The sequence below is a fragment of the Kryptolebias marmoratus genome, linkage group LG16, assembly GCF_001649575.2.
Source record: "Kryptolebias marmoratus isolate JLee-2015 linkage group LG16, ASM164957v2, whole genome shotgun sequence".
Classification (NCBI taxonomy): Eukaryota; Metazoa; Chordata; class Actinopteri; order Cyprinodontiformes; family Rivulidae; genus Kryptolebias; species Kryptolebias marmoratus.
Genome location: NC_051445.1, coordinates 1,179,922 through 1,192,973, shown reverse-complemented (window position 1 = coordinate 1,192,973; position 13,052 = coordinate 1,179,922). Strand labels below are relative to the sequence as shown.

General features: G+C 41.7%; 1 protein-coding gene across 3 annotated transcripts in view; it reads left to right on the top strand.

Moving 5' to 3' along the window:
- Window positions 1-13,052, top strand: part of LOC108248891 (lamin-A) — a 38,229-nt gene that overhangs the window by 16,742 nt on the left and 8,435 nt on the right. For all 3 annotated transcript variants that reach the window (XM_017437936.3, XM_017437935.3, XM_037980282.1), the window contains one exon: window positions 105-467. In XM_017437936.3, the coding sequence (XP_017293425.1) occupies window positions 133-467 (335 nt within the window). In that variant the 5' untranslated portion in view covers window positions 105-132. The remainder of the gene's footprint in view (window positions 1-104; window positions 468-13,052) is intronic.

Here is a 13,052-nt window from a genome sequence, read left to right as displayed (position 1 = left end):
TTTCCACCCCGTTTCCACCGTGTTTCCACCCCGTTTCCGCCCCGTTTCCACCCCGTTTCCAGTGAAACTCATTTTTCCTCACCCCCCCCCCCTCTCTCCCACAGCTCACCCCTCATCTGAACAATAATCGCCATGGAAACCCCAAGCCAGCGAAGCGCCGGGCGCAGAGCCGTGTCTCCGGCCCGCATCACCAGGCTGCAGGAGAAGGAGGACCTGTGCAACCTCAACGACCGGCTGGCCGTCTACATCGACAAGGTGCGCTCCCTGGAGGCGGAGAACGCTTCGCTCCGGCTCCGGATGTCCGAGTCCGAGTCTGTGGTCACCCGCGACCTGTCGGGCATCAAGGCGACCTACGAGACGGAGCTGGCCGACGCTCGGAAAACCCTGGACCAGGTGGCCAAGGAGCGAGCGCGGCTGCAGCTGGAGCTGAGCAAGATCAGGGAGGAGCACAAGGAGCTGAAAGCCAGGTAGGAGGAGCTTTGTGCAACTTTATTAATGAAAACAACACGATAACAACATGGAGGCGTTATTTCATGGCTCTTTTAAAATAAAACTGATGTTGTTTAACTTTTAAATCAGTAGATTAAGCTGAATGTGAGGAACAGACCTCCTGCTTTAATGTCACAGCTTTCATGGTTCGGTTTGGACTTTTGGCCCGTTTGAGAATCTTCTTGTTCACGAAACCAAATGTGTGTTTTTTGCAAAAAGATAAATCGATAAAATCGTGTTTTGACAGACTGAGCGGGTGTTTGATGTTTGCCCATCAAACACGTTTGTTCCCAGATTAGTTTTTGTTTCAGTGTCAACATTTCCATTTTCAGCCTTTCTGAATAAAACAGAAAGGTGGCAGATATTTGGTGTCTTGAGTTCACACCCAGTGTTGAAAATGTCTGAGGTGGTGCAACAGCCTGGTTGTCTCGCAGGAATGCGGTGCGGAGCCAGACGGGACACGAGGACTGCGGAGGACATTCTTGACGGTTGAGTCTGAGTGACTCGTCGGTTAACGAGCCCTGTTACGCTCCTTTCCGCCCGGGGGGCAGAAAACGGCACTCCTCTAAACAAACGGCCACACCTTCTCCCGACAGGCTCCTTGTTCAGGTTGACTTTGAAACAAATTGTCTTTCAGTAGCAGTGAAACGACCGGCGTGCTCGCCCTCTGGACAGAACCAGAACCGAGCCGGGTGGGTTCAGGCTGGACGCATTTTCAGAGTAAATCTGCCAACTTCTCCTCAAAACTGTCCACCTTTTACTACAACCAACAACCGGTTTCTGGAAGTATTTGAAGCGAAATGACAACGTTGCAGTTCGAGTGCTTTTCCACACAAACACACCCACAAACTTCGAACCAATCACACAAAGAGGAAAAGTTCGTCCCGGGCCTCGTGTCACGACGCTGCTGCGAGAACAAAGGGATGTAATTTTCATCATGGAGGCGCGGGAATGAGAGCTTTACTTTAGAAATAAAGCAAGAAATCTACATGAATAAAAATGTATCTTTATAAATAATAGTTTTTCTTGTCATCATCGGGCTCCCGGCGAGTCTTTAGCTTCTTCATCTGATCCAGACATGAGCATATTTGTTTCAATTTATGAAAACAGTTATATCAAAATTATTCTAACAAACCCGTGTCAGTTTTCTGTAATCACCTTTTCTGCAAACTTTAATGAATATAAAGTCAGAGACAGACAGAAAAAACTGTAAAAACATCCTCGATGTTTTGGTTTTTCAGGCACTGATGGTGAGCATGTGCTCAAAAGGCTGCTACGTTGTTTTACTGTAGAGTTGTAAAAATCTTCTCTTTGGAAAGTGTTGGTATCTGCTGGAGTTTCCAGGGTTGGATCAGAAATCTGCTGCAGATCCAATCAGCTTCAGGTTTGACTAAATGAAACCATTTGCAGTTTCACAGTATTTTTTTTTTTAGCTCTCTAACAGCCTCTGCTAATATTTCCTGTTTTTAATTTATTATTTTAAATATATTTGCTGCCGTACTTCGTGTTCCTACATGTTCATAATGTCCAGAAGTCTGAGCGTGGTTTAATGAAGAGGAATGATTCAGTTTTTTTGTTTGTTCTGTTGGTTTTTCATTGTTGTGTCGACGGCGTCTGTCCTGAAATCAGTCAGCACTTCCTGCTGGATGAGAATGAAAAGCTGCAGATAATCTCAGTGATGATGGGACAGTATTCAGTTTCTGCCTTGTTAGTCCGCCTTTGTTGAAATGTTCCTGCTTCTCTGCGGTAATATTTTCCAGCAGGAGCAGCAGATATCTGGTGAAAAGAGTTGCTCGTATAAAAGCAGCCTCGGTGTTTGGTTTTCGGTTGCCATGGTGGCGTGACGGGGAGGTGGTGACTCAGAGGTTTTTCATGGCCCCTGGAATGAGCTGACTGGACTCCCTGTGAGGGGAAGTCAGCTTTATTAATACCCCAGACCAGCAGACACTCAGCACCTCCGTGTCTTCGCTTCCTCAGGAACAGGTGAAGCTTCGGCGCCACGCCCGCTGAGCCTCAGGTCACACTGCGACACATGTTCCCTCCCCGGAGGACAAACCCTGCAGCGCTCTGATGAAAAACAGTAGAAATATACAAACCTGTGAAAACTGCCACTTAAAAACACGTCAGAAAGCAGCAAACATGAGCCTCCTCGTGTTCGCAGCTTCGTAAAGTGAAGTTATTTAATTTAATTAATGAAATATTCCAACAAAACGTCTGAGCTGTTGTAGAGCTGTAGTTTTTCTGTTGGATTCTTGGGTAAATGTAGATTTAACTTGGTTCTGAAGTGACTTAACTTAATACAGATATAGTTTTTATTTTATTTAATTAAACCTGCCACAGCATAGGTGTTTAATTTAATTTGTTTCAGTTTATTAAACATGGATGATGGGTCTACAATAACATTAATCAGAAAAAGAAAATATTCTTTGGAGCAGATTATAGCTGCGAGCTAATTTAGCTGCAGTTCCTGGTTTGGTTTTATTATTTTAATGTTAATAATGTGTGTTTGTCTGTCTGTTAGCAAAATATCTCATAAACCAATGGGCTAAATTTAACAAAACACTCAAAGTAATCCTTGGCTGAACATCTACAGCTGATTAAGTTTTGGAGGTGACTTTAACAAACACGAAAAGGCTCCAGGTCAGTCAGGTTTCCAGATGTTGAGCGAACATCTGCTGTGGTGGTAGCTGAGGCTGATCTCAGACATGTCCTCTGAGCACTGACACAAATAAACTTTCCTTAAAGGAATGCATATCTCCCACCTAAACTGTAAACATTCCTAAACAAAAATAATAATTTTATAGAAAATCTTTGAGATTTCAGATTTTTTTTATTTGATTTTGAAGCATAAATTAAGTTTCAGTAATATTTATTTAGCAGAAAACCCTTTTAGGAAACTAAAGCTTTTTAATTTGTTTTAAATGTTTAGCTTGCTTGTTCTTTTTTATTTTTATAGATTTATTTATTTATTTTTATCTATAACTTAAATTTGAATTGGGGAAATAAAGCCACTGAAGGGACTGGAGATTAAATCAGATGTTTTAACTTTTGTTTGTTTTTATTTTAGTTTGTAAAGTTTATTTATATAGCAGCTCTCAAAGTGTTTCACAATAAAAGTAAAAAGCTCATCTGATTAAGAACATCTTCTTTAAGCTTCTTGTATTTTAACAGTTTCTATTTGTTTTTGTCTTGATTTGATGGAAATAATAACTGAAAGTTCATTAAAAGATGTGTTTGTTCTGCAGCTTTTATTTTTTTAATATATGTGCTGCCATCTGACCACATCTGCAAATAATTCTCCTCAGAATTTAATTAAATGCAAACTGGAAGTTTAAAATGGAGTTATCTTCCAAACCGTTCCTTTTTATCTGTTCTTCTAAGTGATCCATTCATAGAAATATGAAGATGAAAATATTCAAAACGTTTTAAATTCCTCGTTTCCATTTTCCATGACTATCACTAACAGGAAGTATCCTGTTAATGCAGAGTTTTTGTTTCTTCTTTCACATAATCCTGAATCCCTGCTGCATAAACTCGTTAACACAAAGCGAGTATAAAGCGCTGATATTTAGCAGAAGATAAACAGACAAACCCTGGTCCGGATGAAGCACAAAGCACAGATGTGCCCCACCCGGGTCGGCCCCGCCCTTTCTGAGGTTTAAGGTGTGGCACCAGCTAAACAAATCTTCAGGTAATTCTTTATTTGTTGGCAGTCTGTTGGAATGGCGGCAGACAGAACCTGGTCTGACATGTTCAGGTGCAGCTGCAAACAAAACGAGCTTTTATTAAAGTCTGCATGCTCCGTTCCCAACTATCTGCTCTCTGCAGGAAGTAGACTTATCACGGAGTGCAGCCCGTTTCCTGGATTGGTGATGTTTCACCATCATATCGCACTTTGGGCTGCCATTCTTAAACATTATTCATCTGGAGGAATTTCAGCTTACGTTTTTCTCATTTACTGTCTGGAAATTCCCTTTTCCTGGAAGGGGTTTTATATTTTCTGCAGCAGACGCCTCAGTCATTATGATAAACAGAAATGTGAGTCAAACTGTAGCAAAGAGAAGTAGTCTAATATTAGTGGCAGCTTGTCATTCAGTGAGTAAAGTTTCTATATTTAACCTGAGGGAAACTTTAACCACGTCTCCACGTTAAACATCACGCTGTTACTGGCCCCTTTAAGGGCCATCAGGAGGATCCATTCAAGCTGCTCCTGTCAGCTTTGTTGAGATAAAACGTTTAATTTTTCCCTAAAATGGAGGAGAGGAGGCCTGTGGTCCGCTTCAGGCTGGAAGCATTGTTGTCCAGTTTTCAGAGAACGGGACGACTGGTGTGATGCTCCAAGAACTCCAAGAATGTAAATGTTAGGAATTAGTTTTTGATTTGTAATTCCTGATAAATGCTTCATTTTCACAAGTTTATAGGAATGAGAAACTATGGCTGCAGTTAATGATGAGCACAGAAGCACCTTTATTCTGATTATTCACCCGTTCACATTTTGTTTTGATTCACTCTCGGAAAAATTATTCCCAAAAGAATCCATTAAAACATTTTGAACTAAACTCAGTCTGGTACTAACTCAGTCTCTTAGATCACCTTCAAAAAGTCACCAAATTTAAAGACTTTAAAGCTTTATTTTTCAGAAAGTAGCATCTAATTTTATTGTTCCATCACATAAATCTTTATAGATTGGATTCTTTAATGACTCCTGACTGGAACAAGTTTCTAGTTAAAGTTTTTAGTTTCATTTATGAGTTTTTATCTACGAAGAATCTTTGTTTTAGTTTGAGCAATACCTGGCAACCCTGAAAGACAAAAACTAACATCGTGCAGTTTTTTATTGGGTCATTTAAAACTAAATCTGAGCTCTTTATGTTTCTCCTTGGTGAGTACAGTCAGTCTAAATTAAGTAGTTTTAGGAAGAAATAAGAACTATAATAAGCTCTAATTTAAAAATATTAGTATGATAGATAATCTAACTTTCTCAGGGTCAAAAGTGGCCATCTTGGACTTCTGTTTGTCACAAAGGACTCTTTATTAAAGCTGAAAGTTTGACCACTTCGTCCAGTTTCTCCTGCCTCTCCTCCAGTGATCATTGCTTCCTCACGGCAGCTGTAATAACTGTGAATTTCAGTATAATAACTCTAATGTGGCACCATCAGTGAGTTACGATGGTGAGCAGTGATTGGTGCGTGTGATGGCAGCGCTTCAGTTTTTATCATTTGTATTTTCTTGAAGATATCAGCTGGTAAAGATGAATAAATGTTACTTTTCACAGTTTTATTCAGGAGCTTTCTGAGCAGCAGAACACCATCTGCCACCAACGGTTCATCTTTCTGCTCGGCTTCTTTTTTTTATGGCATTCGATCAGATTTCTGCTGCGTTCCTGGCCTGCCTTCAGGGCGAAGCCTTTTTGTTCCCTCATGGTGATCTCAGCTTGTTTTGTGTCAGCAGACAATTGTGTGTCCCCGTGAATCCCGCCTCTGCAGAGATGAGCTCAGAGAGCGGCCCGTAACTTTGGGTTCTGTAAACCGAGTCACAGAGCTCCATCAGGCGCTCAGGAATCACAGAAAGGTGAATCATTTGTTTCATCTGATCTGTATCTTAGTAGCTGTTTGAACTTTTAAAGACGACTCCCACTGGAACTCCTCTGCTTGAATACAACAACCTGATTATCAGATTAAACTCGTCTCCTGTGAGCCTGAACCACATCAGAAAAGTAAAACGATGGATCGTGTCGAACATTTGAACCTGACCTTAAAGAAATGAACAAGAGAAGAAATGAACTGCATGCTGTAATTAAAGTAAAACTGAAATCTGTTTCAGTAGAAAAGAAGCACGACACGGTCACTTTTCAAGTTCCTGTGTTTTAATCTTTTAAAGCATCTTTAGAGTAGATTCAGCAGCTGTTTTCAGCTGCTGAACATCTGGGAATCAGGGCAGCCGACGGTGGATACACAAAACCTTTTTCTATTTTTGGTTTTGATTTTGGCCAATATGTGTTTTTTATTTTACAAAATGTGCCAATAATTGCTTAACTTAAATAAATGTATATTTAACAACCCTTAGAAGAACTTGAACACTTGGATAAAACTGATTAATGGGAGTATCTCTACTTGAAGGTAATGCAGTTTGATGCAAGTTGCTATTTTTGCCACTAGATGTCACTAAATCCCAACTGATGCTCTTTAAGTGATGAAATATAAAAAATACTGAATTGCAATTTTTTAATAGCACTGATTTAAATGTTCAGGTTCCTTTATGAATCTGACAAGCAGGTCAAAAACTGAACATTTTACATTTATATCATAAATAAGAAGGTATTCAGTGAGTTCTGGTCAGAATTCAGCTCCTAACAGAAACCAGACCCTGAATGTGCCGGATGGATCCGTCCCGGCCGGCTTTATTGGTGGGCAAGTAATGAGGGAGTTGGATCCCAGCAAGCAGAACTTGGTCCTGGTCCGAGGGTTTGGCAGGCTGCTGCACTGATTATGTGTATTTGTGGAGTTTAGAGAAGTGCAGTTTCCATCTCAGAGTTCGCCGAGGTCCCAGTGAGTCACTCGCTGAAGGACGGAGTAAATCACTTTAAGATGGCGGAACGTTTCAGGGCCTCTCTCACACTTTCCAGCTTTGGACTCTTTTTTTTTTTTTTTTTTTTTGTCCCCCTTTGTGCCCAGAGGCCTCTTCTGGGTTGTTCCCACCCCATCTTGGTAGATGTGCAACATTTGTTGATGTGAACGTGAGTTGTGAACGTGAGTTGTGAACGTGAGTTGTGAACGTGAGTTGACGTCTGGGTGCCTCACATGTTCAGCATTAACTGTTGCTTTTGTTTGTTGGAATGAGACCTGATCGGGATCCAAGTTCTAACATCTTGATGTGATCTAACATCTTTCTGAATACAGTAAAACCTTTCTTGGGTCTGATTGGTTTAATTTAAAGTCTTTGAGGCTTTGTTTATTTGTGAGAACTTGGACCCAGTTGTGCTGGTTTCTCTCTCCTGGCCCAGTATTGCTTGTAAGCAGATGGGTGTGGCTGCTGAGGTGAAGTAAAAGTTTTCCATCTCACCTGATACAGAGCCCAGTTTTTACTCGGTTACTTCTTCCTGTATCCTGTTGCCCTGCAGCTTGTTAGCCATCACAAGCTCTCCAGTGTTTCCTGCTGCTGCTTTGCGTGAGAGCTCCCAGCCAATGGGCTCCTTTCCCTCAACCACAACTTGGTTCCACTCCAAGCAACAGAAACCCTTTTTTTTTCTTGTCAAATAAAGAACCCCAAATCATCAGTCTCATAAGCTCCACATGGGTTTCATTTGGCTCAAAGCTAGCTATAAAGAGTCCCATCAGTTTTCTGTTGAGGCTGGAAACAACAATTTGTTTTAAACGAGGCTGGAAACGCAGCGGGGAGCTTTCTTGTTGATGCAAATTTGTTCTAGTTTGGAATAATGTGAAGCTCCAACTATGGCAGACAGATACTCCTGTTTACTTAAAGCAGAAATGTTAAGGCCTTGCAGTTCAACCTGCCCCTAAAAAAACAAACAAAACAACATCTTCTGTTTTATCAGAGCTTCACAATCAGGTCAGATGCAATGATTCCTTTTTGTTCTCTGGAACTTTACACGTTCGGCAGGTTTGATCAGAACATTTCGGACGAATAGAAAACGGTTTGAAAGTAAACATTAACATGTTCTTATCTGAGATTATCTGTATGTATAAGCTTGTAAAACAATGAAAAGGCTCTGCTTGCAATCATTTATCTGAGAGTAAAGAGTAACTGACTCACGCTCTGAGTCATCAGACACTCGAGGACCGACTCCGTGTGTGTCCTGTGTAAACACACACATGCTAACACATGTTAGCGTCTCCTGTTCAATCAGACAGGATGACATGAAGTGTGTTTTAGTTTGAATAAGATCCTCTTCTCTGTCGACGTGCCCCCCCTCCCCCCTCAGTGTGTGTTTGTCACGCCTCGTCTCTCTGCAGCACATCGGACACACTCGGCATCTGTCCTGCTGTAACACACTCGGAGCCGTGTTCTCCTCGAACACATGTGCTTTCCCCACCCCAGCAAAAATCAGACACAATCCCTCTTTTTGTGTTCTTTGTCTCAACCAAGGCTCAGGAAACGGACCTTTGTCGGACTGCAGCGTTTATTTTACCACAGAATGTTTCTGAAGGTGGCGCTGCAGCAGGGCTGATTCAACTACAGTTCAGCAATTATAAAAGGATCATTTATTCTTATTTAATAGAAATACACACCAATCAGTGTATCTGTGTATGCCAAATAAAGCGTGCACAACAACATGTTAATCTCAGGCAGCAGATGCTAACTTACATTAAAAATGCCACAGAAAAGCTAACAGGATTAGCATCAGGTTTATCCACACATTAAATGTTTCAAAGACAGTTAAATAATTAAAAAAAACTTCAGTCTAAAAGTGAAGGCTGAATCCTCGCAGCCTTTTCTGTTTTTTCTGCTCCTGACCTTTACCAGGCTCCACCCGGCTTCATTCTCTGCTTCTATTTTAGGGCTTCTGTTAGTTTATAAAAAACCCAATTGATCAGCAGCCTTCCTCTTCGTCACCTTCCCCCGCAGTCTGTGGAAGCTGGAAGGATTTCTGTCGATGGAAACTTTTCAGAGGTTCTGCAGGGATTTCAGGGAGAACCTGCTTCATTTTTCCTGCTTCTGGGTAGTTGAGGAGTGAGTCACGGGGAACCCCCTCCCTCATGGCAGCCGGAGCAGGGGCGTAGTTGTGTTTGCGTAGTAACATACCGCTCACACGTGTGAGGGGACATTCTTTCTGTAGAGCCACGGGAAACGAGGTGATTATGTCTGACGGGGGTTTCAGGCTGGGGGACTGCAGTGATATGTCTGGGGAGGTGAAGGCATGTCAATCAACAGCTGCTTTACATTAAAGGGATAGTTCTGCTACAGGATACTGTATGTCTACCACATCTTTAAAGTATTATCTGTGCAGATGTAACAGATGTTTGCATAAAACTATAATCTGTATGCTTATAGGAAGGTGTGGTAATGATATATATGACATTAGTTGGATGGATGGAATAGTAGTTTTGATTATTTGCCTTTTATCTGCAGCGGATGACAGACAGAACTTTAGGGAGGAGTTGGATTTAAAAAATAAAATGGTGTCATGAGACAGTCACATTTTTTGTCATTTAAAACGACTCGATTCTTAAAAGACTAATTCCAACTTAACCTTCCTAAGAGCTGAACTCTTTTTAATTTTTATTTATCTATGCTGAGCTGAATGTGACGTCCTGCTTCCTCGGGTCCGAGGAGGTTAAATAAACACATCAGCACGAGAAGGGAAGCCCCTTGTGGCAGCTGGAGGATATTACAGCTCATCAGTGAATTAAAAGTTGAGTTTATTTCAAAAGAATATTTATAAACTACTGCCATGGGCAAAGTTCTGTACATGAAAAGGTTAAATAAATAAAATGCAAAAGATAAAATGAATAAAAAGTTTAAACAACAAACAAAAGGATGAAATAAATTCAACCCTCATGTTGAAATAACCCAAAGAGCAGCAGGCTGTCATATTTCATATATTTTACATTAACATGAATGAAAACCAAGACTGAGTTCTGTTTTTATGCCTCTTCAAACTAGTTAAAGGACGTGATTTGAATAGTCTGTAGATTCAGAGAAGTCTAAAAGGAAAACCTCAAATTGTTCTCAGATGTTTGAAAAGAACTTCAACGTTTCTTTCCCCAAACAAGACGTGAAGCAGAGTACACCAACCATCGTTGTTCAGTTTGGAAGTAACAAGCAGCCACTTTCCCACATTTTTGTTTCTTAATTTCTCCTCGTCAGTCGAGGAGCTGTCTCAGACCTAAAGATCTGCGAGGAAACGTTCAGCTGCTGGAATAATGTGCCTGCTTTCAAACCAACAGATCAGAGCAGCAGATCCTGCAGACTGAGAGCTGCAGGCAGAGGTGAGAGCTGCAGAGGTCAGAGGTGAGAGCTGCAGACTGAGAGCTGCAGACTGAGAGCTGCAGGCAGAGGTGAGAGCTGCAGGCAGAGGTGAGAGCTGCAGGCAGAGGTGAGAGCTGCAGAGGTCAGAGGTGAGAGCTGCAGAGGTCAGAGGTGAGAGCTGCAGACAGAGGTGAGAGCTGCAGACAGAGGTGAGAGCTGCAGACTGAGAGCTGCAGACAGAGGTGAGAGCTGCAGACTGAGAGCTGCAGGCAGAGGTGAGAGCTCAGATTTGATTTGCAAAGCAGGAGGAACAAAGGGAGCGGCTCAAACAGGCTGAAGGTCACATCAGGAACCTGGATGGGCTCAAATATTACAGATTCCTCTGAGACATCAAGGAAAAATCAGTAATAATAGAACAAAAAGGTGTCGAATGAGAAAGTTTTCTTGTTAAATTGAAATGTTGAGCCTCCTTTCCCTCCTGTAGTCGTGTGGCTGCTTCAATCGATCAGAAATATCCTCCTGAGATCCAAAGTTTTCCTTCTGGGTGATTTAAAAACAACAAAAAAGCCCTCAGTCTGGAGATGTTTTTATTCCTCCGTGTCCACGGCGCCGTGGAAACGTATAATCCATCGGGCCTGGCGACCGAGGCCTTGGTTACCACGGTAACAGCACAGCAAAACAGGGGAGGATGGAGTGGGCTCCGCTCGGCGAGGCGGAGTTTGTTTCTCGTTTCTGGGACGGACAAAGATAGCTGTGAGTCAGCCTGGAGGCTGGGAGGCAAGCCAAAGCCTTCCTCCTCCTCCTCCTCCTCCTCGTCTCTCTTTTTGTTTCTTCTTTACATTTTTACACATCTTCCTTCATCCTGTAGCTGTGCCACAAAATATCAGTTAGATGTTTTTATCTGAGAAAACTAACGGCTGAGGATGGATGAAACTTTAGGGTTAGAATAAAAACAGGCTGCTGGTTTTTAGCACAAAGATCAGAAACAAACTTCATTTCTTTTAAACCGGGCGGATATTTTTATTACTGCTGTTCTTTAGTTTGTTCTGTAAGTAAATAAAAGTAACTGAAACAGCAGTAAGACACAAATTGACAATGATTTTAAAAGGTTTGGGCAGTTTTATTGTGAAAACGTTATTTTAAATCCTGTTTTCATGCAGTCCTCTGACCTGATTAATAATAATAAAGCAGCATGTTGACATTTGAAAGGCCGCTCTGACCGTTAACTCTCAGCAGGAAGTAATCAGCTGGACTCGTTAAGCCTAATAAACGTCACATCTGCTGCAGAATCAGACGATTTAAACCGTTCAGACAAAGAGCAGCATTTTTGTTTTTTTTAGCTCGTGTGCACCCGCACTTTGTAAAAACTGATTTCTGTTTGTTAGCGAGCGTTGTGGCCATGTTTAAATGTTTAAATGATGAACAGTAACAAACGTCAGCGTTAAACGAGCTGTAACACAGAATCTGATTAAATTCTTCACACATCAGTCAATAAAACATCTTTCCACCTGGTCACCTGTTTGCTGGGCGTGTTTCTGTTGGCAGCCATTAGTTAGGAATCCTGGGAATGTTTTTAGTCATAAAGAGTCCCATTCTTTCTGCAAATTGGGATTAAACAATTAAAAGTGGAAGTCTGAAGTGAACAACAAAGCTGCTCATTATTCCTGTTTGTTTTAAATTTCCCATAAATCCAGCTGCTGCAGGGAGATCTTTAACGGAGATGTTCCCCCTCATCGTTAGCAGCTGATCTCTAACAGGTTCAACAAAAACTGATTCAAACGAATCAAGTCTTTTACCAGATTTAGTTTTAACTGCAGAGAAACACCCTTCCTTTGAAAAGTGGAGACTGAAAGCAGCCAAATATGGTGAAAATTACCAGTAATATTATGTCTTAATGTTGCAGATCTCCTATTATACTTTATTGTTGGTAGCATGTTTATTCTAATTACTCTGCAGCCGTTGTCCCACTGCGTCCCGACTGTTGGTGGAGTTTCCAGACGGTCTGAGAACGTGCGTCTCAGGGCTTCTCTGTTGCAGGAATTTTAAAAACGTTAGCAAAATAATTTTCCTGTCACATTAGTCCGAGTGATCGTGGGGAATGGGAAACTGATGCAAAACTTAACTAAATATATTTCTGAGGTTTGAGGTTTGATTGGAGCCTTTTTTATGTTTTTTTTAAGGCTAGCCGTGAGCTCATCAGTCCAGTCTTTTAAAGTTTTATTTCCTCAAACAGAGGTGGTTCATAAAGCCATCTGCCACAGGTAAGATGTTAACTGTTCATAGTCTTTCAGTAGAACCCTACTCCCAGATATATGAAGCGGCTGATTTTGACAGATTTGCTTAAAGAGTTTTGAGTTTTGAGTGGTTGTTGTCGAGCAGCTGAGCCGTCTTCGTCTTCGTCCTCCTCATGCTGTCGCAGGAGCAGCTGCCCGTGAAGCAGAGTCCTCTGAGGTCTGGAAGCAGATGGTCATTATTACTGACAATGACGGCTGGCCCACAGCGCCGAGTGGAATAACTGTAACCCGTTTCCTCCTCGGCGTGCACGAAGCGCCGCTCTCCGTCTCCTCCTCTGGTTTTATTTTATTTTATTTTCCGAGCAGCACTTTAAACTGGTTCCTGTAGATGTTGGAGGA